Source organism: Melozone crissalis, unplaced genomic scaffold, assembly GCF_028551555.1.
Source record: "Melozone crissalis strain CALT ecotype California unplaced genomic scaffold, PUWL_Pcris_2 ptg000036l_1, whole genome shotgun sequence".
Classification (NCBI taxonomy): domain Eukaryota; kingdom Metazoa; phylum Chordata; class Aves; order Passeriformes; family Passerellidae; genus Melozone; species Melozone crissalis.
The window spans coordinates 15,406,275-15,433,538 of NW_026535814.1; the positions used below are offsets into that span (position 1 = coordinate 15,406,275).

Below are 27,264 nucleotides of genomic sequence, written 5' to 3' on the forward strand. Positions count from 1 at the left end.
GGTAGTGATTATTCCTGTCTTTAGTAGTTGCTCCAGAGTTCTGCTGTGGAAGCTGATACCGACTGGGCAAACGCTCCTCCTTATCTGCTCTGTTCGGTTACAACCACTAAAAGCTTTGAAGTCTCAGGGGGGAAATGCAGATGTGAACCCAGAGCTGGGATCTAAACCAAATTTAACAATGGGAGATTTCAAGCTTGTGTTGAAATCAGATTTCACCTGTGAAGCCTGGCTCTTGGGAAACCTGGAATTGGGTTTGGCCATGAAAATGATAAGCCTTGATTGTATTTTGTGTTGTAGACATCAAGTAAATTTTGAAGTGACATTCTGTATTTACATCTGAGGTTATCAAATTTAACACATCATTGGTTTCTTTCTTTACTGTGTGTAACAGGAACACCTATTTGTGTGAAAGCAGCCCACCTAATAGCTCCTTTGCAATAACAGTTTTGGTGTGTCCATTGCAGACAATGAAAATCATATTGGGAAATTCTGATTTGCAGTGCAAAAGGATTAATGTTAATTACCAACTGTTGGCTGTAATTGTCACCCTCATTAAAATGCAGAATTATGTATTTCTTAGTTATAAATAACCCTTCTAATTGTACTTGATGTATGCCAGTTTAATCAAAAAGTACACTTGCAAACAAGCAGATATTTGCATTAATCTAGCACTGGATCTTTGAGTCTTTTTTGATAGTCTTTTATTCCAAACCTGACTAGTTGAGGGAGGTCTATTACAGCTACATATCCCTTACACCTTTCTTTTCAGCTCCATGGATCTGTCAGGATTTTGTATTAAAATGAGGGGAAATGTCTTCTGGGAATGCTCAGTGCAACAGAAAACGTGTCAGTTTTGAAGTAGTTGGCAAGGTTTCCATCATTCAGTGGTATGACAATAACTTGACTGTAGTTTGAAAGTAATAATAAGCAAAGGAAAATAGAGTACAAATCATGTTATGAAACTGAGTTAACTTGTTGCATCATTTTCATTGTTATTTTAATTACTATTTTTTTACAATTTTTCCCTGTGTGCATTTGCAGGTTCTCAAATACCAAATCAAATCTTAAGAGAATGTTGGTTCTTTGGATGTGATTCCTGTTTGCATTTGTAATCACAGCAATGAAAACAGCCTCAAAATATTTAAAATATTTTGAGATTCCTGTGTATTTTTCTCTACTTTTTTGTCAAAAACCAAAAAGTTACTGTCTCTTTTTCCTGCACTGATACCTTGAGTGTTCTGCCTTGTACTTCTAAAAACTTTTTTAGAACTACTCTGATGGCAGTTTCTTCAGAGCTTGGCAAGGTAAGATCAGTCTTGATTCCTGTCTTCATGGTTCTCTTAGCAACTGTTCTGTACCTAGTACTGTAGTAATTTCTCTTCTCATGTTTCTGAGACATTTCCTCTTGTTTTTTGGAAATTTGTTTTATTTTTGAGATGGGAGGAATAGATGAATAATATATACAGGATAATTGTATCTTACTTTAAGAAGCCTTTGTCCCAAAAGATGTCTCTGCCATCCTTCCACCATATTGCTTATGCTTAATAAATTCCCTTTTTCTTCTGTCTTTCACTTTCCTGGGCCTTTCAGGCTGTAAACTCCTCAGGGCAGGATCTTGCCACAGCACATCTTTGTGCTTGGCTGGTCCATGCAGTAATGATCTTTTACTGTGATGATGGTATAGTTAGGGTGGAATCTGTCTTGTTTATCTTGAGAAAACTGAGCTAGTTACATTCACTATTTTATTTTAGAACCAGCTAAATATCCTTTTAGTCATACCTGTTATCCCATGAGCTGTAAAATAAGTGTGGATTAATGCACACTGACACCTTATCCCTCTTGTAGCTGAATATGTGGAATTAAAATAATTTGTCATTCATATTTTCATTATGGTTTGGAGGCAAATGCAGGGTTAATCTGTGCTGCTGCATGGTCAGTGCCCTGATTATTAGTATACTTTTAATGCTTGCACTGTGAATTGAAGGGCTGAGGCATTAAAGATGTAAAAGCCTTCCACTATGGGACAGGGTGTGTATATTCCTGATTTTGAGCATGCAGCATCTACTTCAGCGGTACACGAGCTTGTGATGTAGTGACATTTTCAATAAAAATTGTGGTGATGGAAGTTTGGCTGCTTTGGAGAGTCCTGTTTTACACTGTTGTGACTTGCTGACGCCCTGTAACTCGAACTCGGGTACTGTGGCACTGCAGTGATGTTTTGGTCTGAGCAGGGCCTGGCACCACAATTGTCCCATCCCTGCCCAGCAGTTGTGCTGTGCACCAGGAGATGGTCTCAGCAGGCAGACACAGCTCTGTCAGGTGTTTGATAGTTATTTCCAGCTGATGAGTTTCCTGCTTCAAAAATACACTCCTGTCTCTCTGTCACTTAAGGACAGTAACCAGTTCTTGCTTTATAGTCTCTGATTTGTCCCATTTCCAGTTCTTAATATACTTTTTTAAGCCTTTGTGATATTCTAGTTTTCTGTCTCTATGAAGCTCATTTAGCTTTTCTTTGAGCTACCATAAATAGCATAGTATTATCAGCAAATGTGTCCTCCTTATTTGTCCTTTCTCTAGGCCACTTGTGAATGCATTAAAGAGTTCAGACCCTCACAAGTTTCTATGAGCTCCACTGATGACCTCTCTGGCCACTTTATAGCAGACCAGTTTTAAGGTTTTTTCTTAATTTCCTGGGTTTTAGCCAGTTATCTATGCATTAATGAATTTTCCTCTTCGTTTATGTCAGCTTTTAAGTCTTTGGTAATAGATTTGCTGGAGGACTTTTGGAACTCCAGATAGACTACATAAACTATATTTTTCTTGTTTAGATGCATAGTAATCTTAGGAATCTTGTAGAGGTCCCCAGTGAATGAAGACTTTATATTTAGTCTCTACCAATATGTCAAGTTTATTAATTCCTTATTATAATTTCTATCAATCTGCTTGTTCTAAAGGTTAGACATCTTCATTTGTAGATTTCCGCATCTTTTCAGATCGCTTAAAAAAATCCTGCATTTGCTCAGAACTGAAGCAGTTTCAGGCAATTAGTTACAAGCTACAGTTGATAGTTCAACTGTTTCATACCTGAGTTCCTTCAGAAGTTTGAGTGAGTACCAGCTGATTCCAACAATTCATTATTGCTCATTCATGTTGATTTGTTCTGTAATTTATTAGCAAGACATTTCAGCTTCAAACAGGTCTTCCACTGTGTCCTGTGTAGCTTCTGAAACTTCCTAAGTTCCTACATGGTGAATGTATCTTCCATTTCATGGAGTTTTTCTGCTGTAGCTTTATCATCCCGTTCCTTTTGTAACTTCATTTCCTTCTAGCTTCAGCTTAAACTTTCTGTGTTTTATATACTTAAAACTGGGATTTGTTGCTGGACCTAATGTTTTCAGCAGAATAACCTTTAGTCTTTGGCTGAAATTCTTTGTAGGGTTTGATTTTTGTAGGGTTTTTTGGTTGTGGGTTTCTGATATTTTTTTTTGCTTCCCTTGAGCTAGCAGTTTGTACAGTTTTCTTCATTTAGACTGCACTGGATGGCGGTTTACTTTTTAAACCTTAGACTGGTAAGGTTTCTTTTCATCCCTCTGAAGTCTTTCTCCATAGATTGAATCTCCGTTTTTGGAGTCCTAGTATGACTATTATTTTTAACAAGCTTTCTCATTTTTCTATTTTTTCCGCTTCTGAAATAAAAGGCTGCTGTAGCAAATTTTTGCTCAATAGTGGTTACTGTGTGTTGGTTGTCACATCTGGCTAGTGGAATGAATTGCTCCCAGGCGTGAGAGAGTTTTTATGGAATGAACAGTACAAGTAGGAATCTTCAGCTTGGAAAAGAGGTGGCTAAGTTTTGGATACTATGAGAATTTTATAAAATTAAAAGTGACATGCAGAAAATGATTAGGGAACAATTCTTTGTTTTCTTGTCTACTGGAGAGACTGGTAGGCATCAGACAGAGTTGTGAGATGGCACATTCAGATGATATAAATGAAGACAGAAACTAGCAGTGAGCTTGTATCCTGACCTTTTATCATTGTTGTGTTTCTAAATATCACATATTTCAAGATTTTTATTGTAATTTCTTCTAATTCATAAAGCTTTTTAAAGTAATTCTTGATATATGTATTATAATAATGATTTTTAAATAGTTATCTATTTTTAAATAGCTGTTATCGCTTATTGTCCTTGTTGAAACATTTCTGATTGGGAAAAACCCAATACTTGGGTTTGTGTCTCAATCTTACCATGTTACAATCTGTCATGAGTTCAGTAGGACTTCATAACAGAAGATTTGGGCCCTGATTTTTCCTGGGTAGAGTAATGAAAGAGTTGAGGTATCTTCCACATTTGTTTAGGGAAAGTAATGGGGATTTTTCAGGGTAAAGAATATTGAATTTTGAACTACTGAACTGAATATGTTTTTATTTTGTTGGCTTTACTTTGGGGAACGCTGAAGCAGGTAACCTGCCTTTAGCTTTCTGATGCAGAGTTGAAGGAAACACAGAGCGATGTTATAGTCTCTGTTACAGATCTTTATTCATGCTGAGTGCACCAGTTTTACTGCAAGTCTGACTTTTTTCTCTTCCTAGGCCATGTTTCCTTTTCCAAAACACATGCTGTTGATCATTGTTAAGTTTGGCTTTGTGATGGGCTGTGATTAGAGCACTGAAGCTATCTCTTCAACATTTAGATAATTGAGAAGGAAAACAGTATCTAGTTGGATTTTTTTCACCATTTATTTAATTATAGATACTGATTATATTTAATATTTAAATTGCTCCATGCAATGTGTTTCTATCTCCCCAGTAGCTTGGGGCCATGTTCATTAATTTTGTTCTGTTTTGTGTTGTTTTTGGGATGGTACTTAGTTTATGGCCCTCTGAGGGGGGAAGAAACAAATTGTTTCTTTTGGTCTGAGTGTGTTGGAAGGGAACTAATTTGTTTCTGTCCTGTACTAAGTTAGCACTCTCTCTTTTAATGGTGGTGACTTAAATGTTGTTTTTCACCTTTGTTTCTTCTCACCTGTAAGTTTTGAAGTATTTTGCTTTGTTCCATACTGCTGGAGAATGTAGTGAAAATTACCTAGTTTAACATGTCCCTGCTTATTACAAGGGATTGGACTGGGTGACCTTTAAAAGTCCCTTCTGACCCAAACTATTCTATTATTCCATGAAAAAAAAATTGTTGATACAGTTCTTTTTTTTTAATGTAAAAAAAATCAAAGACATTCTAGAGTACTAATATATAATTTATGTATTTAACATCTTTTAAAGTATATTCTCAAAGCCTCTAATGCTATTGTACTTTTAACTTTCGTTTTTGCTTCATCTGCGTTGAATCATCTTTTACTACTTAAAACAGAAATTGGGTTTATTGAAACATTTCAGTTCTGATTATTTTATAATAAAGATGAAGAAGTCTAACCTAATGAAATCACTGGAATGAAATGAGAAAAATTAAAAAAAAATTAATAAGCTGAAGACTTGAAGTTTTTATTAAGTCACATTTGACTGTATGTTTCTCTGTGTGTACTGTCTTGGATCAGTAGGATGAGAAACTTGTCTTGTAAGGAATGACCTTTGCACTGTTAGACTGACTTTCTCTGTTACATTTCCAGAAGGTTTACTGGAAATACATTTCCAATAGTTCTTGCATGCATTAACTTCTGTGCCTGTGATCACAAAATTGTGGCTTGAAATGAGCAGTATTACTGAATTCCAATTCTTCCCCCACAGAATTCTGGCCTGTAAATGTATTTTATAGAATGCATGTCTGTCAGTCTGTTGGGTCTCTGTGTAATGTACAAGCAGCATTATGATTTATGAGAGACTTTTCCATACTCTTAGAAATGAAGCTTCCTGCTCCCTGCAGAGTATCTGGTGAATCCCTGTGGGACTGTGTTGGTGTATCTGCACTACAAAGGCTGCTTGCTTTGCAAGTGACCACTGTGATGTGGCACAGTCTTCTAAAGTGTCTGTGCCCCTGTGCCTGCTTCTGCCCAGAGCTTTTCCAGCTCCTCTCTTGTTCCAATGACCTTGTCCTTGCTTAGGAGCCAGTGTTCTTCCAGCACAGCCTTTTCTTTTTACTCTAGCAGGTGAAGCAATTCCTAGAAGGACTTTAACAGTGCTCCAGCTGCTGCTCATCCCAGCTTCTGCTTGACTCTGTTAATTGCTCTGTGCATCCCTCTTCTTATCCATATGCTTGGAGTTTTGAACCTGTATATCTACCTCGTTTGTAGGGAACAAACTGACCTCATAAGAGAGTTGTTTTCTCCCTCTCCCTTCCTTGCCAATCTTTTTTTTATCTCCTAATGGCCTCTCAGCATCTAGATTTCTAGACATGAAAGATAAGTGTGTTTTCTTAACTCAGCCTGCACTGACAGCCTGATTCAACTGTGATGAGCATCTTAAGGGATGTCTGGATCACTAGAATGTACAGGTCTGTTGTAATTAGCTGCACAATTTTCTTGCTTTTGCCTCTTCTGTTTTGTTACGAACTTTTTAGCAGCAGACTCTTTCTACCAGTGCACAAACCGTAACATCACATGACGCTGACTTTACTCAAACCAGAAGATTTTTGTGCCAAGGTTGTAACATTGTATCATTACTTCATTGTATCTGTGTGAAAATTTTAATTTCACGCCCTGCGGACTTCACTGTCTCTGTGCACTCTGATCGTGTTGTTGCATAGAAGGGTAAGTCCCTGGGTCACATTCATTTTGTAGTGTATTTTTTGAGGCTTTTTTTTTTTAAAGTTCTGTTTCCTTTGAGAGATCTTGCTGTAAAGTTAGCTCAGGACTTCTGCCAGGAAAATATTTGCAAGCTTAAAGGGAAGATACTAAAACTATTTTTGTTAAGTTTTTTTACAGTGTGGCTATGACAATCTTATTAAAAAAGAAAAAAATATGTACAGGATGTGGGCTATCCTGCAATATATTTGCATGTGAATAGTTGTAAGTGACTTGATGAAGTATAAGTTGTCATTTGTTGAAGTGACTTGTTCAAATGTATCATCAGGTTTCCCATAATTCTGGTTTTCATGAGTTGCAGACTTTGCTGGACAGAAGTCCTTGGCTCATGTTTTGATTTGTTTCTGGAGATTCCTGGTTTGCAGGCATTGATTGGTATTTTAAACTGCCCTGTTTGTATGATGCCTGCACTGCATGGGTGGTAGGTCAGCATCCAGTCCTTGGTAGTCAGTCTTTGCCCTTTTGGTCTGTGTTGATGAACAACCTCTTTGGCCAGTCTGTGCCAATGTTCAACCACCGACACAGCAAGGAAACTTTTTTACTTCCATTTGAATGGAATTTCCTGTGTTTCAATTTGTGCCCATTACCTCTTGTCCTTTCACTGGGCACTCCAGGGAAGAGCCTGGGTCCAGCTTCTTTCCTTGCCATATCAAATATTTATCCCCTTTGGTGAGATCACTCCGAGCTGCATTTGCTCCAGGTTGAACATTCCCAGCTTTCTCACATTTTACTTTTGTGTCAGATACACGAAAGCCATAATATTCTTCATTGGGTCCATGTCTCTTACACTGGAGAGTCCAGGGCACAGCACTCCAGCTGTGTCCCACTGGTGCTGAGTTGAGGAGGAAGATCAACTCCCTCGACCTTCCAGCAGTTCTGGCCTTTGCTGGCTTCTATTCAGGGGGTTTTTGTGTGTCACAACAAGTATCCAGATCCGTCTGCAAAGCTGCCTTCCAGCCAGTGAAACCTGCCATGTGCTGGTGCCTGGGGTTACTCCTCTCCAAGTACAGGACCAGGCAATTCCTGTTGTTGCAGGTTGTGAGATGCTTGTGAGCCCATTGCTCCTGCCTGTTGAGGTCCCTCTCTGTACACTTTCTGGCCTCACTCAGCCTAGAGTATATTCTGAAGGATATGGAAATGAGAGACTTAGCATCAGTTTCTTGAGCTGTTAAGTGCCCTGCCTTATTTTGTAGTGTATTAATGACCTTATGTAGTTTCTAACAGAATCATGGGCTGTTCGCAGGTGTGTGGTTATCGAAAAGTAATCCTGCAGCAGTCGAGATCATCTTTGCTAGTTACTGCTGGGAATGAACAAACTAAAATTTCACTTCCCTGCCCATCTGTTCAGCAGCTGAAAGTAGGTAATTTATCTCAGTGGGACACCTACCACCTGTGTAAAGTTTTTGAAAGAGGTTGTTAGCGTGTGATGACTATAGCCAAGGGACACCGGGCCTGAGCGCCTCGTGCTCCGTGCCTCACTGCTGTTTTTTCCTGTAGGGTGCCTTGCAACCTGGTACTTGCACAGTGCCAGACCTGCTCGGTGGCCGTGTCCCTGTGAAGCTGACAGGGGCTGTGCCTGCTCTGCCACACGACCTGCTTGGTGCCGGCGGCGTGCGGCTCCTCGCCAGCAGTGGCCCCTCTTTGACATGCTAAACCAGGCACCACCAACACGCCGTATTTTTTACAGCTACTGTTTTATCTCAGTGGCTCCTCTTGAATTATGTATCCTCATCTTTGATGTATGAAATCTCAGCTGATTTAAATATTACCCCAGAGAGTTCAGCACACCTGGAAATGGAACAGAGTGACAGATAGTCCCAGTCTTTGCACGCTGGAGCACCAAGTGAGAAGTTTTACAGCAGTTGGGTACTGGAATACAATTTTTATGAGAGCGTTGTTTTTTCACATATGGTCTGCACCCAAGCAGTCAGTGCGTTGGGATGCCAAGTATTTGAGCTCAGTTGCAATGTTTGTTCTCAGGCAAATTGGAGGGAATTAGTTCATATAAAGAGCTGGTGCATAGGGAGATCATGGGCTGTTGTTCTGTTAGGAGCTGGGCACCAAATGTTTCTCTAGATAAGGTGCCCAAAATTGTGTGTGCCTGTCACTGGGAGGTGAGTAGAACTGAGCAAGTAAATGCAAATCTGGCTGAAAAGCAGTTGCTATCTGATGTCAGGCTTCTGAGCATGGTATGAAGATAAAAAAACAACTGAGTATAAGCTACATATATAATGTCAGCAGGATACAGAAATCACTGTGTATATAAACCCTAAGCACTCCAACCTATGAAGCATGCTTCAGTTTCTTTTGTGTGTTGTGGTCACTCTGCTCCCTGCAGGAATTAGACTTCAGATGAAGTGCAAGAACCTATTCACCTCACTCATGCTAGCATAGCTGACATAAAGATTATGCCAGTTACTATGTCATAAACAAAGTGATACCGGTTAAAAGCTGAGAACAAAAAGCAGAGCTCATTTCTAGTGCAGTCTGGTCTGAAGAATGGGCTTTTTGCAAGACAAGGTATATTCAGTCTTTGTATTTTGACTGTTAATATACCTTATATTTAAATTCCTTTTGGTTTCTACCCAGTTTCAACTTACTAGCTCTCCACCACACCTCACTATGTGGTTACTTTTGACCTTTCTCTTTTTCTGCCTGCTCCCTACCAAGGGGCTGCTAGCACAAGCACAGGGTCTATCATCATGGTCTTGCTTCCAGGGATCAGAGGCTTGGGAGATGTTTGCATTTACCTCTGGAGTGCAATTCTGACTGATGGGTTCTTATCAGGTTTGTGAAGTCCATCCATCCAATTGTCTGTTTCTGTTTTGAAGACCAAGCAACCATAAAGTTGAAAACGGTGTTGTATTTTTGGAATCTGAATTTTCAGACAATGCACTTATGAATTATTTATGAGGAATGTGTTTTCAGTAATGTGCAGCATAAAATGGAATGAATGCGTATCCATACTTGCCCTGAACTCTCCAAAGTGCATGCTAATAAACAGAATGATAACCTACCATCACTTCTGCTCTGTAAGATTTACAGTGCAAGCACTTTTTTCTGTGGTTTAATTCAAGTCAGTTTGTCGAGTTAAAGCTCTGGTGTTTTGTTTTAAAGTACAACTTTGTGAGTGATTTTCTATTACTTAAAGAAATCTAACTGCTTTTTTCCCCCTTCTTTCAACCAGAGTTACTGTCTAAATTTTTCTAGTCAAGTTGGCATACAGCCACCCTAAATTATACTTTAATTCACAATTAGAAATGAAGTGGTAACCGTGCAGAGCAGCAAACCTTTCATTTAAAATGGCCATTATATAAGATCATGATTCTCCCAGATGATTAAGATATTGAAGAATAATTTAGATATCCTTAGGTTTTTAGCCATTTAGAAGTGCTGGGCTTATTTAATTTTTTAAGCCTCTCTGAAACAGCTTTTTCCATAATGACAGTAATGCAGGACTCTATATTATCACAACTTGATGTTTACTTGTATTTGAATTGTCTAATGCCAACTTGTTTTCACTGATATAGCTGACAGGGCAGAGATAATTAAGAAACAGAAGAATTTGAGTGCTGGATTTGCTATTACACACTCCATGCCACAGCAGAAGAAATTAAGCTGACAAGCAGGAGAGAAAGGATCATGCAGAACCACAAGAAGAATTGCTGTTTAGGTACAGCAATTGACTGTATGTAAAATATTTAACTGGGATGGGGAGGATAAAAAGGAAAATAGAATGGTAGAATAAACTATTTCCAAGCATTCTGAGCCATCTTTTTTCCAAGGTACAAAACAGACAGCTTGCAATACTTACTCACCCCAGCACAAGAAATGGCAGGGACAAAAGCTAACCCCATTGAAATGGTGGCAGAACTTCCATTGGCTTCCACAGGGTCACAGTTCCACCCCAATATGTACTTAAAATTACTGCAGTCTGATTTTGCTCCTCTGCTCAGTGAGGTTTTAAATCTTGCACAGCTTCTCACAGTTCTTGCCACAATGGTTAGAAAGTCAATGAAAGCTCACAGTTCAGTAACTAAATGACAAGGTAAGAAACTTTGGAATCATAAAAAGGGTATAAATGCTTGACCTAAAACTATGCAGATCTCCCAATGACTGTACAACTGAAGCAAAAAGTTGATTTATTATCTGGCAGGCTGGGAATTTGGACTGAGCTTGCAAAAAAGACAGAGTGCTAACCCATGTAAATGGTGGTAGACTTAGCGAGCTGTATGTGGTGGGGTTCTTTTTCCCCTAAACCATGCCCCTTAAAATTGTTTTGTAGTTATTTAATACCCACAAAGCTGTAGGGTGAGGTAGTCCCAGGTTTGCTGAAAGTGTGCTGGGAAGAAGAGATGAAAAGTGGAAAAGAAATCAAAACTGGGGAGCAGCACTGAGACTGGCAGAGAGGAGGTACAGGACTATACCATGAGTTGCATATGCAATCCTTTGTCAGAAGCTTTAGTATATTGTAAAAGAAAAGGCACAATTTTGAAGATGATTCATTGAATTAGAGTTCACTTTGAGGGGAAGGATGCTTGGGGACAAACTGGTAAGAGTAAAAAAATTGAAAAGAAAGGCTCTTAAGGCAAGAGGTGTAGAGGGATGAAGTATGGCAGAAAAGATGATGACAGCTTAGTTTTGGCCCAGAACAATAAAGGGTGAAGATCTTGCTGAAGATGTGCTGTGATGATAGAATGTTTAAAAGGAATAAAAGCTAAGTGTGCTCTGAAGTGCAAAGTTGTTATGTAATATCACAGCAGAATCAGGGCCCCAGGTGCTGTGCATACACCAAGGTTCATTTTCTGATCTGAAGAGCTTTCAGACTTGATGACACAGGAACGGCTGTGTGGGAGGGGAGAGAAGGACAATACAAACAGAGTGATTGCAGAAGGTGGTTGTTAAACTCTGTGGTAGTTACCTGGTTCTGTAATTTCTCTCTTTTGTACAAAAAACTTCATTCTAAATTATTCTTCTGTCACTGGCGGATCTGATTTAAAAGGTTTCTTTACTTCCCAGTGCTCATGTTGTAGTTCACCCTCCCCCTTCCAGAATTATTACAACCTCAGTTAAGCCAATTCAGCTGCAGCCTGCAGCCATACCTAGAAATAAATGGTCTGTGGTGTTTCTTATTCTTGGTCTTTAGTTAGTTAGTTAGTTAGTTAGTTAGTATTTAACTACTAAAACCACACAGAGACAAAAATAATGAAGCAGCACTTTGAATTTTATTTGTCAGGTTGATAACAGGGCAGCAGTATCTGAGTCCAGTGGGGAAATAACAAAGGCTGAGTTACCAGCAGCAAAGAGGTAGGATAACTGGATGGGGAGCTTTGAGATGGCAATGTGGAAAGGTGAGGAAAGCAGGTGTTGGTCTCTGAGGAGCAAGTAAGTGAAAATGTCCTGCTGTGTAGCAAGGAGGAATGAGAGCAGCAGTAACTCTTTGTTTCAGTAATGACAGCTGCTTGGATGCTACCATAGGTGAAACCAGGATGAAAACTGGGAGGAAAAAAATGTCTTTATCTGCCCTGCCTTAGGGCTCAAGTCTTTTCAGATGCTGCTGCTGGATCTGGTGTCGTTTAGAGCACTGGCACTGATTGGTATGCCAACAGCCAGGGGCAAACCAGAGACCTCAGCCTCTTTCAAGTCCTCTTTAGCTCTTCTGTACTGTACTAGGGAGGGAGAACATCCCAGAACACTGCCAAGCACATCACATTTCAGTTGTGTGATACTGTTACTCAATTCTGCTGCTTCTCTCCACATTCTCCTGTGCAAGGGCTGTAATCTCTGATGCTACTTTCCCCACTATTTGGTGATAATTGTTAGTAACCCAAGAAAAGGAGGCATTGAGTTCACTGCTCTGCAAGACCTAGAGGTAAGGGAGGGACCTGTGAAGCAAGGAAGCAGCAGCAGAAGGGCTGAATGTGCACCAACAAGCATTGCGTGAGTGCTGGAGGGAGCTGATCTCCTCTCTCTTTCTGTGCAGCCCCTCTAGGGGATATGGTGCTTATTTCTGGGTGATTGCTTACTGGAAAAAAAATTGTCAAAGATGGAAGCAGAATGGCAAAATCTGTTGCAATGCTAGAGGTATTGATTTATGAGAGAATATTGAAATACGTGTGGCTCAGGTAAATGTTGACTGAGACTAGAGCAGAATGAAAAAATGTAGCATTGTTTAAATACTTAAGGTGTATTTGCATCAAAAAAAGAGAACTGATTTCTCTGTACTATGCCAATCTTTAGCCATAACTAATAGGGTGAAGTTTGGAGGAAGAAAACCCTCTTTGTTTAGGTGACTATCAGAAAGATGTTCTTATTCATGACACATACCTTTCCCTCCCATCTAACTCTGGAGCAAAATTCATTCGACATTTGTGACACTTCCCATACTATTCTGTTCTCCTTAATGGTATGTTATATGTTTCCCAGTGGGCTTTGGCTTACCTCTTTTGACTGTGTGCTCTTTTGGAGAGAGGAGTGCTCTTACAAGTGGTACTGGAGTTGGTCCCCCTGATCCTGATCAAGGCCCTTTAGGTTATACCGTGGCCCATAAATAAGTAATAATGGTAATGATAGCATGAGATATATTTGGCTGTGGAATGGCTTCCCAAGGAGAGTAGAGAGAGGCTGATTGTTAGCAACAAATGTGAGGAAGCACACTGCAGGGAGCAGTTCTGTCAGCAGGGAGAGGGCTGGATGGTCTAATAAGTCTTTTCCTTCTCTAGGTTATGATTCTGTGAATACTGCCTCGGAGAGCTCTCTAAAAGTCTCTGATAGTGTAAGCTCTCTATTACGTGGGTGTGGGTTTTACAGCACTCCAGGAGGCTCTTGCTGAGGACACTGTATAAATATATTCTGTTTTACCTTGTATGATATATTTTAAATAAAAGGCTCAGATCTTTTTTTAATTGCTTTGAAATATTCTGCAGTCTGATCTTTTTCTTTAAGAACTAAGAAACTCTGAAATGCTTTTGGAAGATACAGACCTGTTGGAGGTGAGAAGTATGTCTCCACCTGGATTTGTTTTAAATACATATATAGTATTGTTGAATTTGCCTTCTCCTGTATCCCACAGTGAAGTACCTGCTCTGAGTTCCAGCCTGTTGGAAAGTAAAATGGGAATCATAGGCTGTCACAGTCCCTTTGTCTCTTAATTCTCAGTTTAATCATGTTCCTTCTCTTGGTGTTTCAGCCTCATGAATTGTCCTTCACTGTGTTGTGGCTTCTTTCAGTTTTGGTGTCTTGACATTCAGTACAGGGGAATATCCCCTCAGGGTGTGTTTTGGTCACTGAAGGTGCAGTTCACACATGAAAGACAAGCTTCCTTATCCTGATGTGTGGCCTTTCAGGGAATGACTGCAAAACCAGGTTCTCTTTCTCAATTTTCTTTTCCTACCCATCCAGCCTCTAATGTCCATTGACATATTCAGCTCAGGTTTCCTGGGCCAAATAGCCTGCTGGCTAAGACTTGGATTATTCTCACAGAGCAGGGAGTGAGGAAGAAAGAATCTGAGGTATCAGCTCAGCTCAGCCCTATGGATTTTCAAAAGGGTTTTGCCAAGGTTCCACACCAAAAATTGCTAAAGAAGTCAAATTTCTGTAGGATTAGAGGACAGTTCCTTCTAGGGATTTACTGGTGGTTAAATGATAGCAAGCAAAGTGACTTAATATTCATTTTTTAGAGTTAGCAGAGGGATTCCCCCAGGAACTCACTGGCCTGGTTCTTCATCAAGGACTCGGAGTGAGAAGTGAACAGCAAAATGTCTTGGGTGACCTAATAAATTCATGTGTTTAGATATTAAGTTCTTTCAGGTAGCCCAATGATATGTCAGTAGCAAACAACTCCAAAAAGGCAAATTAAAACAGAGTAAATGAAACTTTAATTTACTTGGAGAAGAGTCATCAACACTGTGCCTACATAATATTGAACTCAGAGTATGTGTTTAGGATTTGTGGAGTTCAAACCTTTCTGGAGTTTCTCAACAGCTTGTGGATACATAGGTCCTGCTGTACCCACATTTTGATTCTGCTTGGTCTTTGCCTCTCAAGAAAGCTGTAATGAAAGCTAGGAAAGGTGCACAGAACAATTAATTTGATCATCAGGATGAACCAATTTAAGGAGGGACCAAGAAGCAATGACTTTGGATAGGAAAAGGCTGAGAAAATTATCAGGGTTGCAAGATTGTGAAGGTGGTGGATAAATTGAATGTGCAGCTGTTTCTTACCAGATTCCACCACGTGAAAGAGGCTTAACTGCTGTCAGTCCTTAAGGCAAAACTAGCAAGGTATTAAAACAGAAAACAAAATTATGTCTGTCAACAGCAGTGAACTTCCTGAGCTTGCTGTCACAGAACATGTTGGAAACTGCAGGTTGAAAAAACAGTTAGGCAAATTTATGGACATGGGTTGGTACATGGATGTTGAAAGGACAAGCCATGGAGATAATTTCTCATCCCTTATGCTGTAATTGTGGATGCCAGACTAAAGATGGCAAGAAGCGCTTAGGACCCTTTAATTTGGATTGAGCTCTTCACGTGTTGAGCTTGGGTGTGGGTGATTGGCTGTTTCTTCCATTTAACCCCAGGTTGTATCAGTAGTGTGGTGTCTTCATGTTTCAGGTAGTTTGACGGCTCAGGCCACTTCTTATGTGCATCTGTTTTTCCTCTGCTTTTATTTGTCCTGTTTGTTCCAGTCAAACAGTGATTTGATATTTGCTTTATCATAACAATAAACTGTTTAATTTTCTGTAAAATGGGTCTGTTCCCTACTCCTTGAATGTGGTTTTAGCTGTATTTAGCATTTGTAAAGTGCTCGGGGGCAGGTGGTGTTTTATGAATACAAAATAGTGTTAGGCTTTGTACTTAGGCACAATACTGTACCATAATTCAAAGGCAATTCATGTAACATTAGTAAATCACTTTGAACTTTATGTTGAAAATATAAGCAGTAGTATAAAAATAAACCTTTTTATTTCCTCTGGTATATACAGTTAAATAAAGTAAGCCTATACAGCTACAAAACTGTATTGCCAGTATGCTTTGTTGAAATGCCATCACCTTGCAAAGAGACATTCCATGTGTTTCCTACATGTTTATGGTTGGAGAATAAATTTTCAGAGACTGTAAATGAAAAGATGTCTCTAAATATAGTGATCAAATATTATCTGACACTGCTTGTTTAAAGAAATATACATATATTTTACTGCCAGAGTATTTATGACTCTAATAAGTTTAGTTACTTTGTTTCATTAGGAGATTCTCACTCCTCCAAATATCAAACTTGTTGAAGTTGTGCTGTTTTTTTTCAGGAAGGAACAAATGGTATTAATAGCTTGATGGGACTGTATGATATGAAAATAGAATAGTGTAGTTTAAAAATTGGACAATGTGTAAGAAATATAATATATTTTACCAGCAGTGGGAAATAGAAAAGTATTAAAGATCCATTGGCATATCCCAAATGTCTAAATAAATAAACATCACTGTTCAGCCAGTTGAGGCAAGCAGGTCTTCAAGAGCACTGTTCTTTCTAATGTCCCGCACAGTTATGTGTTCTGTGCATCACTCTTGCATAACCTGACCATTTTTTAGGTACTGTACATTGTGGGACTGTCTGAGCTCTGATTGCCCTGTAGGTTTTATCAGGAGGAATACCAAGTAGTTTCAGGTGATTTCTGACCAACCCTCCTGGACATAAGTGATCTTATGGTTCCCAGAGCATCAGCAGTATTTGTGTGGTTGTCATAAAAATGTGAAAGCCTTCGTTCCCATTCAGTTTGGAAACATGGGACAAACTAAGATTCACCTGTAGGTGTTCAGAGAGCTGTGTTCCTGCTGCTTGAGCAGCAAAAAAGACACACTGTGGAAAGAGGGATTTGGGACTGTGCCATCTTGTGTTTATTTTTGTTTTCCTTTTTAAAATGTGAATGGTTAATGATCTCTTCTGAATCATAATGGTTTATGATGTTTCCTGTTATCTTAGTGATAGACTAAAAAACTCTTACATTAAGAGTTATAAACTCTACTAGATACTTATTTAATTAAGAGCCAATGCTGAGAGTTTCTAATAAAATTTGCAAAAGGGTTTTAGAGGCTGAGGAGACAAAATTCTAGCAGCCTGTTTTAGTAATGCAGAGGAGATGAAGGGAATGTTTTCACTGCACTGTGCAATGCCTGACCAGGGTGGATTTTGCTACCCAGGTCACAGTTCTCCTCTGACCCAACTGGAGCAGCTTGATCCCAGTTGTACCAGCCTCCCAGACTGAGCATTTCTGTGCTGCTCTGTGAGATGTATTTGGAGTTCTGTGTTGTACAATAAAAGCAAAGGTAAAAGTTCTTCATTGAAAGAAGAGCTTCAAAGCTTTCTATGGTCTAGTCTCCGTGCTCTTGTCTCTATTCTCTTGCCTATGGCCCTGCCTTCCTTCTACTTTGTACACTAGTTCTTAGTGTTCTGTCTCCTGATGAATTTTTTTGAGACTTTAGAAGATTGCTTTCACCAAACTTTATCTGTCTAAATAGTTAGACTTCTAATGCAAACTTGTAGACCTTAGAAATTTTCTTCTCCCATGATGAAACATGCAGACTTTCAAGCTCATTAAAGTTAGATGAAAAAGTATACATCGGAGAAGTGTCAAAAAAAGAGATTATTTTCCAGTCTGTTGCGGAGATGCTGTGAGAGACTGGACTATTAATGATTAATGACTCATAACATTTGCCCATTTGCTGAGGTGCCAGGGTGCTTTGCGGAGGACAAGTTCGCATCTCTTGAGGGAGGACGTGAGTTTTTGGGTGTACATGTGCTAGTCTGCATGAGACAGAAGAGGTGAACTATCACAGCCTGGATCCTGCAAGGCGAGATGGTGCTTCTTGCTATGCTAATTGCTCTTCCTTACATAACTCCCTCAGTTGTTAAACTGCCCTCTTCCCCCCAGGGGAGATCTGATGGAGCATTATCGGCTCAAATGAGAGGCAATCCCTGAGAAGGGATCATAAATTATCAAAGACTCCCTAAGTGCCCCCAGACTCATTTCTGGGGCCTTCCACCACAGGAATGAAAGTTCCCCCGCACTTAGGGGTGGTATCTGGGCATTCCCGCTGAGCCTATTTTAACCCATTGGACTATGTGACATTTCATTTTAATCCACTCCAAGAGATCCATTAACAAGAACCTGGGTTACACTCCCCTTGCTCACTGACCTACCATGCACACTGGCAAATGTACCAAAAAAAGTGAGGACAGACTGAATTATCACCATCCTAAAAGGGACAGTTGCCCATGCCATTTTCCCCCTGTTGGGAGGGCAAAACCTATCAAAGAAAATGTGAGTAAGCACCAGCACAGATGGGACATTTGGTTGCTTGGTTGAACATCTGTACGTGAGGAATTTCTATATGTGGCTTAATGTACAGTGCTGGTACTTCTGCAGAATGTTGGGATTTTTTTCTCCTCTGGAAGCAGTAACAACACAAGGGAACCCTTGGCCATTAGTTTCCTTTAAAAGAGCATTCACTATTCACAAACCAAGTTTGCAAAATCATTTTTCCTGTTTGAAATGTTCTGACTCTTGTGTGGGTGATCCTGTAACTTTGACTTCACTGAAGCCATTAAGCGTTGTTATAATAATAATAATAAAGCCTGTTTTTTACTTTTTTATTCAAGTCATGCAAAGAATACATACCCTGGTTTTAGAGAAAGTTGGATTCAAGCATTCTGACTTTGTCTTTTTAAATATTGGCTTACAAATAAATTGTGAGAAAATTGTCTTTGCATGTTTCAAACCATTCTAGGTGTACTCTGTTGCCTCCAGCCAGATGCTGTCTGATGTTGCTTAGATGAACCCAGCAAACCATTATCCTGGGATTAAACACTAAATACCTGCAAGGAGCATTCTCTTTATCAGATAGTGCTCTGTTAGCAGAGTTCATTCACTTTATTGCATATATAACTATGGTGTCAAATAGACTGATTTACAACACCTGGTCTTTTACATAATCTTTGCTATTTGCTGCGCTTGTAATCTGCCAAATCATTCAGCTTTCCTGATAGCAGAAATGCTGTAAAACTTAGATAAACTTGCAGAAGAAATGAACTCGAAGGTACTGCTGAAATCTAGGGCCTGCACATTTGCTGTAAATGCACTGGCTGGTTTGGTTTCCCCTGCCTAATCTGTGATTGCATGTGGCTGCTGGACAAATTGAAATTTTATGATAGCACTACCGTCAGAGGAGATAAGCATTTGTATGCTAGACTAGATTAATCTAAAAAGAAGTTTTAGGTGTGGCTAATGAAAGCAGTGTGTGTGTTAACTGGGTTTCTTTGGGGTTCAAACCACATGTGTGTATCTGTATAGAGTCTAGTCTTAAACTTTCTCCATGTGAAAAATCTCATATATCTGTGCGCTAGTTCTTGCTATCAGTGCAGCTCATTCCATTTTATGTTGTAAATATCTTTGAGGAGTTTCAGTTTTTAAAGGGTACTTTCTGAATGATAGTACAAACAACAGATTTCTCTAAAATTATCTGGTTTGGCTACCCAAAACTCCACATCCTTCTGAACTTTTTTGTTAGGGTGACTAAAAGACATCACATTTGCTTAGGGTTACCCATGAACAAGATCCAGTTGAAACAAAAGCTGTACTTTTTCATTTTGAGCCACTCATATTTTGCTACTTAGATAATAGAAAGAAAAGCTTAAAATGTGGAAAAGACATTTGCAAATTAGCTTTTTGATTGTGAGTGAGATTAAATCTAACACATCTTCGGGAAAATAAAAAACAACCTGTAGTCAAACAGGAGAGAGCCCTGCTAGGCAGTAGTGTCAAGTCAGACTGTATTAGAAATGACACTGAACATCAGATTGGAAGAAAAAATAAAAATTGAAAGAAATAGCTTTTATAGCATAACTTCAGTAGTCACCATTAGCATTGGTATTAACCAATCAGTGCCTCTGCTAACTCCTTTGAGCTGAGGGAGATGTTCTGTGTCTCAGATACAACAGTGAATTACCTTGTCATGTCAGGCACTGGAATGGGCTGCCTGGGAAGGCGGTGGAGTCACCATCCCTGGTGGCTTTCAGGAAATGAGCATGCATGGCACCCGGTGCTCTGGTCTGGTTGGCAGGGCAGTGACCAGTCAAATGTTGGACTCGATGGCCTTGGAGGTCTTTTCCAGTCTAAATGATTCTGTGATAGTGTTCTGGTGATGAGTAGGATGTAGCACTTACTTGTGGAGATCAAGAAGGGTGTTTTTCATGGCATGGCTAGTTCAGGGTGGGAAAGCTTTTTACCTGCTGCTGCTGCACAAGGCTGTTGGACAGCACAGGTGGGAGTCTGCCTTTAGGAGGTACATGGGCCACTGCTAATCTCTCACATCCATAAGCTGCTATAGATGTTTGTTCTTAAGGATTTTTCATCCCATCTGAGTTGAGAAACCTACAGCTGTCTTAGTTGCTTAGTCTTTCTAGGTTCTTACAGTCACAAAAGTAAAAACAGAGGCTTTTCTCAAAGCAGAGACCAGCTTGATGTGTTCCTCATGCTATAGATGAGCTATTTGCTTACAAGAGAGATACCCTATGGATCCAATCACCTGTGCTGATAATTTCATTTGGATGAATAATGTGAATAATGTTTTGTGCATGGAAGGCTTTGAGGGTTGGGAAGATCAGGCAGGTTGGTGCTAACAACAGCATGGAACAAAGGGACTTTTGGGTAAAACTCTGGAGTGATATCTCTTACATATCACTGAGAGATTGCTGGAGAACAGGCTCCCTAGGGAAGCAGTGGAAATGGTATTGTTTAAGACATTTAAAATTGGACAGGAGGAAATATATTGTAATGATCAATCCTGTGCTGGTATTTAGATCAAGTCTTGTCTCCTGTGAATATTAATAGAAAGTCTCTGTCTCAAGTACCTGCCATTATTCAGTGAGCATTGCCAGATCACATTGGCTTGCAACCTTCCCTCATGTCTGCACTTTTACTTAAAGGACAACCTGAGTGATGCTTAGCACCTTTGCCTTTTCTCTTGGTGCCTCAAGTGTTGATTCTGTATTGCCTTGCTTAGATTCTATTCCTTCACTGGTTCCACCAGACAGACTCCATATAGTACACAGAGATTTACAGGAAGCACATGTAGTTTGTGGTAATAATAATAATAAAGTCTCCTGCTGTTTTCAAATCCCTGAGAAACTAAATCAAGTGTAGAGGTCTATTCAAAAAAAAGAGTGCAGCATGTGTATAAGTCACTTTACCATTACCAGTGTGGGTCTGCCTTGTTTGGTGTATTTGGCTGTCATCTCTCTGAGGTCTGTGTTCAGTCTCCAGAGTGCAACTAAGACATTACACACCTCAAAAGGAAAAGCTGATGAAACAGCCTAAAATAACCTGAGCACCCATGCTTTGCTTGCCTATTTTTCAGTAGCTCTGTGTTGTCATTACTGACAGGAGTCCATACAGCAAAATGCATTCTGTGCCAGTGGCCCCTGTCAAACAAATCTAGGTCTGGTCTGATTTATGGAGGCAGGAAAACTGGATGCAATTCCTGCATGGTGCTGTGATCTTAACAGAGCTCTGTTTTCTTGGTGTGTTTCTGTAGGTACCAAGCCTCTCTTCTTGGCCTGGTGGAGTCTGTGAGCCCAATATCAGCTCCAGGACAGCTCTGCTGGGAACCTTGTGACGGGAACAAACTGCACCCGCCCTGCTGCGCGAGCCACAGGCTGTCCTCCTCCTGGTGCCAGAGCCCCTGCAGCCCCAGGAGCAGAGCAGATGAGCTGGAGGAGAGTCGGCTCCTGGAGGAGATCTTCTTCATTTGACACTGCTCCTTGGTCCACACCTCCTCTGAAATTATTGGAGTGATCACCGCTTGTTTTCCCTCTTCTAATTCTAATTCTTCTAATTCTAATAGCTAATTAGCATCCAGGTTCATTTTGGATTTAGTGATCATGATGCAAGTATATTGTTGGGGTACGCCAATCAGAAAGTGTTAACTTTTTTCCTAAACCTTTCATGTGCCAAGTAATCAATTTAGAATAGCATTTTTTTTAAATCTACAACATTTTCTAATACATTGAAGTCACAGTTTTGCCAGCTTTATATCGGAAGAATATTTCATTATTGATTTTTTTTGTTCTAAAGCAGTTTGCAAGAACTGCCTAACATTCAACAGCCAGCATGTTCAAAGTAGATTATTTTCTAATTAAACAAGTCTGTTTAAAACCTGGCATATTATAAAGGTACAAGCACTTTAGTACTTTTTCACTGATTTTATGATCTACTTTTTCCTTCAACATTCTGATATTTAACACACTGAGTTTTTAGGGGATATATCGTAAGCTCAACTCTACAGTGTCTGATAATGTTAATAGATGATGTTGCAGGTTGATGTACTAGGCACAGGTTTGAATTATATTCCTCTTTAAATCAGTGCTATTTGACAGAGTTTATGTGCTGGGTAATGTAACCCTGAAACAGCAGAACAGAGTCAGACATCGTAGAGATCCAAAACCTATTTGATGTACTTTTCACGATGAAATACATAGTAGTGCTAGCACAAGAGCAGTCTTAAGACATTTTCACTAACTTGCACTATTTTGATCCTGCATCCAGGCTCCATTGTAAATAAGGCAAATCAGTAATTATTTCCACTAGCAGCTCACAATGCACACTTTCCTGCCAGCTTTAATTATTCATGCTGTATCTATTTCAGTTTATTTAAATGCATTTCCATCTACTGCATGTACTTGGTTATTTAAAGAAATGTGCCGAATTGGTAAAAATGACTGCACATTACAGGATTAATGGTCATTTTCTCCACAATGCAGTGTTCATATTTTATTGTAACAGTAGCCACCGGCATGTGTTCCTAGAAATGAGACTAAAATACTCATTTTGCACAGTAAAATTGCAGCAAGGGAAAGGTAGAATTGATCCAGTACGGGCGAGTTCTAGGCCATTTGCTCCCAAACACCACTTCATGGGCCAGTACTGCTCCTCAGACAGTCTCTTTAGGCAACCCTGCTTATCTTAATGGCTGGGTTGAGTTGCTGTACTGATGCTTGGGGTATGGCTGCTGCCTGCCTCCCCACGCTGCTCCTGTGCAATGTGTGATGCTCTGCAGGGTGGATCTCAGACGAGAGCACCGCAGCCCCTGGCAGCACCGTGCTCCATCAGTGAAACAAAAGGAGAGAGAAGGGGAAGAGGAACCTCAGGTTACTCTGGGCTGCTTTGTTCAGGCCCAGTCTTAATCACAAATTAGGTGATATCCTTTCTGTGCATCCCAGCTGAATTTTAAAAGCTTCTTGGAGGAGTTTAAAGGAGGAAAGCAGCATTGCTGGACCAGAAAATTACTACTGTGGCAAGTCCCTGCATGGTCTGTCCTGCTTCTAGTGAGGTGTTACAGTTTTATGGAATATGTCCATCTGCTGTTGAATGTCCCTCTTGTTCTACTCCCTGAGCCTGTGAAGGCCCAGGTATCTGCTAAGGGCCCCAAAGATGTATTCAGTGCCCTGACTCAGGTAGAGCAGATAGGAACATAAGTTTTCTTATTCTGTTGGCTGAGTAGTGTGCTGCTTAAAGAGGGCAGGAAAAAGGAGGAGAAAGAGGAGAAAAATATACAAGGACCAGCAGGAAATTTGGGGATAACCGTCACACAGATCTTAGAGTTTGGGGTTGTTTCATGGTGTTTTTTTAGCTTTGCTGGTGTTTTTTTAAGTGTTGGCATTTATAGAGAAAGAGTTCTCTGATTTCACTCCAATTGCTTCTTGTCTCTTTTCCAGTTTGACTGAAACTTTAATTGCCTTTTCTGATAAATGCTAACTGACCTTTCAAAACAGCAAAAAACTACATGTATATTTCTTGAAAGGTGCCTTTGTGTTGAGAACACTCCATGGGAGCATTCTGTTCTTTGATTCTTTTGTGGGTGCCAATATGTAATGCTTTGAGATTTCTTACGATCACTTAAAAAATTCTACTTCTCAAGGTGACTTTTGACTTGAATCTATATTTTTTGGTGGCAGCTCTTTTTAAAAGGACATTGTCAGGGTTGTGGGCTCTATGCTGAAGGTGCTGTCTGTCAGTCAGACCTATACAGGGGGCACACCTTTGTGAATCAAAGTTTTCTAGTAAAAGATGGTTGAAATCCCTGATGGGTGAAGAGCTGTATGCTTTAACTCTCTATGAGATGTGGACAAAAGAAACAAAAGCTATTAATTTCATAGACCCTGTGGAAAGTAATTTTTTATAATGCTGGCTCTTGGTCTAGTTATCAGCAGTACATTAGGAATAATGTTTAGCAGTCAGTGCAAGCAAAGATATTTTGCCATGAGGCACTACAAAGTTGAAGTTATTAAAACATTTATAGCCTTAGAAAAAAAAAAAAATCAATGATTGTCAAATAGGAAAGGACAAAATCAGTAGTTGGTACTGGGAGGGGAATTGTTTTCCATCTGCTAAAACAGTAGAGGAAATGCAAAAATTAAACTAGCAAAAGCAATGACATGACAGTGTCCTTTTAAGTTTGAGCTTCTATATTGGGAGCTGCTGCTGGGGAGTTGGTCCAGCATAGATTGTTTGTCCAGAGTGTTCCCAATGAATATCCTTCAGCTGCACATCAAGCTGTGTTTTCCATGGGGCTTTGTGGAGTAACACGACTGCTGCTAAGGCTCCTGCCCACGCCTTTGGTTTGTGTCCTTCCCACGTGGTTCGTGCACACACACTTGCTGGCTGTTTGTGTAGTTATTGCTTTTGAGCACCTTGCACATCACAGACCTGTAATAATCACACCCTTTTCATTTTTAGCCTTTCCAGCTTGCTGTTGAATCTCATCTTGAGCACGTATTTATATGTGTATGTGAGGTCTTAATATAATAAATTATCTGGGGGTTTAATTTATTCTTCCAGACTTTTATTTGGCTTATCTTCTGATTTTTGTCCAGCTCAGCTGTCAATACTGCCATTGACAATGTGTTCCACTTCCCACAACATCACATCATATTATGTTCTGAGTCTCCAGTGTGCTAAGATGCATGAAGAATTTGTTTTAAGCCTTCTCTTCCTCTCCAGGACATGGGTCTTACTGTGAGAAGGAGCAAGGCCTCCATTGGAGCATGAAGTAAGAGAGAGGTCTCAAAATACAAAGGAGAAGAGAATTGAAGAGCCAGCACCATGTTTTGGGACAAAAAAGTGAATTAAAGAGTAAGGAAGAAAGGATGGAGGTGAAGGCAAGAAAGGATAAAGATGCAAGGCAGATGACTGTACCAAAGGTGGAGATGAAGTGGGAGTGAGCCAGAGGGCAGGGACAAATTCTAAAACTAGAATAAGCAGGTGAAGGACAATTGTGTGCTTGTATCTTATAGTGAGAAATGTTTTCAAACACTTGTTCCCATAAGGGCCTTATGACTCCACACCCTTTTCTAAATCATGTTCCTGCATTTGAGGAGCTACTGTCCAAGGCATGCTTGGCAAATGAGGGAAAGAAGGAAATTACCTTGACCTAGCTTTAGCATCTCCTCTTTAGAGCAGCTGGGCAGGGAGGTCAGAGCACATGGAGAGCAACTGTGCAGAACCCAGGTATAACCCAGGACATGGACTGAACTTAAATGCTTGCAAGGGATGGGGACTTAGATGAGTGAAGAACAGGAGACTGGAGAGCAAGAATCAGAACAAACAAATAAAATTTGCAGTGATCCAATGAGCTGTGGAAGTTTGGTTTTAAGGAAGGAAAGAAATGAGCTTAGCTGCACTTCAGAGAGATTGAGCCTGAGATATCCAAAAGACAGCCCTTGAAAGTGCATGTGAGCCTGGGGTTAAACTCTAGAAGTTGCAGCAGAGATTTCTCAAATATGACCTCCAGGCTGTGTTTGAATTTGTGCCATCTGTGGGGGAGGGAGCACAGCCTGGTTAGTTAGAAACCTCCTTTTTCACTGTTACTAAATTTATGAAATTGTGTGCTAATTAGTGTATGATTTATAAATTTACATAACTGCATGCTACATAAGACAACACAGAATATTGAGTGAGGTGATTTAAACCAGCAGAAGCAATGTAGTCTGCTCTGACTGGGTGGCTTTCCTCTGGAAAATGCCTCCCCCATCCAGACCTGCTCCTGCATCACTGGAAGGCTTGTCTGCTCACAGTGACAATAAATGTTTTACAATATTGTGACTCCGTGTAGCTGAGAGACATCTAGCTCGAGCATCTCTGACGTAGCTGTGCAGCTTTCATGGGGATCCCTGACTAGGGTGTTTGAAAGCAGAATTCAGATAAAAAACAGCAAGAAACCCAACTTGGCCTGGCCAGTGTTGGTGCTTGAGGACTCCTGCATTTGTTGATGGGGAGTGGAAGAGCATCCCAGCTGCAGGAAAAGGATGGGCTGGAGGGGAAACTGGATTTGTTTCCTAGCTCTGGGGAAGCCAATTTGCCTCCCTTCACGGGGTTCTGTGCTGAACTGTGTTTAGCACTACATCTCAGAGGGGCTGTGGCCTATATCAGCACCCACAGCAGAAGGCACTGGAGGTATCCTCCAAAATATGTCTGTGAACGGTAATCTGTAAAAGCAGAAACATATGGGGCACACATTCCTATTGAACAGAAGCTGGAGCTCTTAGGCTTCATGTATTCTGAGGCTTGAAGGAAGGCTTGAAGGCACTGGGGAGCTGAACTGGAAAAACTCAGATGTCTCTAAGAGGTGAGGTTCTGACATTTGTGAGGTGAGAGATGCCCAGGTGGTCCTAGCAGATGACCTAATCCATAAGCTGCAGTGAGAGCCAAGTTTCCTTGATTCAGGATTCATCCTGAGTATGTAAAACAAAATAATTTCCACTCAGAGCATGCAATAACCAGTGTGAGTTCATTTTTCTGGTCCCCTGTCTGCAGACAAGAGGAAAGTGAAAAGCTGAAAAAAGGTATATTTCCTGGTGCTTACTGGCAACTTCAATAAAACCTTGAAGCATGGGTTTGATTAAAGCAGCTGCCCAAACACAAAGTGTTGAGTATTGTGAGCATTAAGAGCAGAGTGGGAACTTCTTCCCTCCACCTGATAATGAAGAAAAGGACAAGATGAATTCACAGACATAAAATCTAGTTCATTCTTGAATTAGAGATGACTATGAGAAAGTTGCATTGAAATTTTAGAAGTGCCTTGTCAAAATCTTCCAGCAATTACTCTTTCTGCTACAAAACTGCCTTATTCTGAGGCTGATGTTATCTCAAAACTGCCTTATTTTGAGGCTGAGGTTATCTACCTGAATTTCCAGCTGCTGGAGTTTGTTGTGCCTCTAGAAGCAGGATTACAAAGTTGCTGTATAGCCAGACTGAGTACCCCAAAGGGAGTGATAAACTCCTGGTCGAGCCTTCTCTTTGTTGAGGTGGCCTTGTGTCCTAATGTCTTTTCAGCCTCTGGATGATTTGGAGGGCCTATTTCTGAACATTTATGCATCTTGAAAGGTTTACACTAGAGCAGGATGCCCAGTGCCAGTGCTGCTGATGGGAAATGGTGACAGTGTGGCCTCATTTCTGTACAGCCTT

The 27,264-nt window shown here is 40.2% G+C and overlaps 1 protein-coding gene across 1 annotated transcript in view; it reads left to right on the forward strand.

Moving 5' to 3' along the window:
• KIAA1328 (KIAA1328 ortholog) overlaps positions 1 to 21,613 on the forward strand; it is a 113,956-nt gene extending 92,343 nt beyond the window's left edge. Inside the window, exon 7 of the mRNA XM_054283405.1 lies at positions 21,338 to 21,613. Within this exon, the coding sequence (XP_054139380.1) occupies positions 21,338 to 21,554 (217 nt within the window). The 3' untranslated portion in view covers positions 21,555 to 21,613. The remainder of the gene's footprint in view (positions 1 to 21,337) is intronic.
• The last annotated feature ends 5,651 nt before the right edge of the window (positions 21,614 to 27,264 follow it).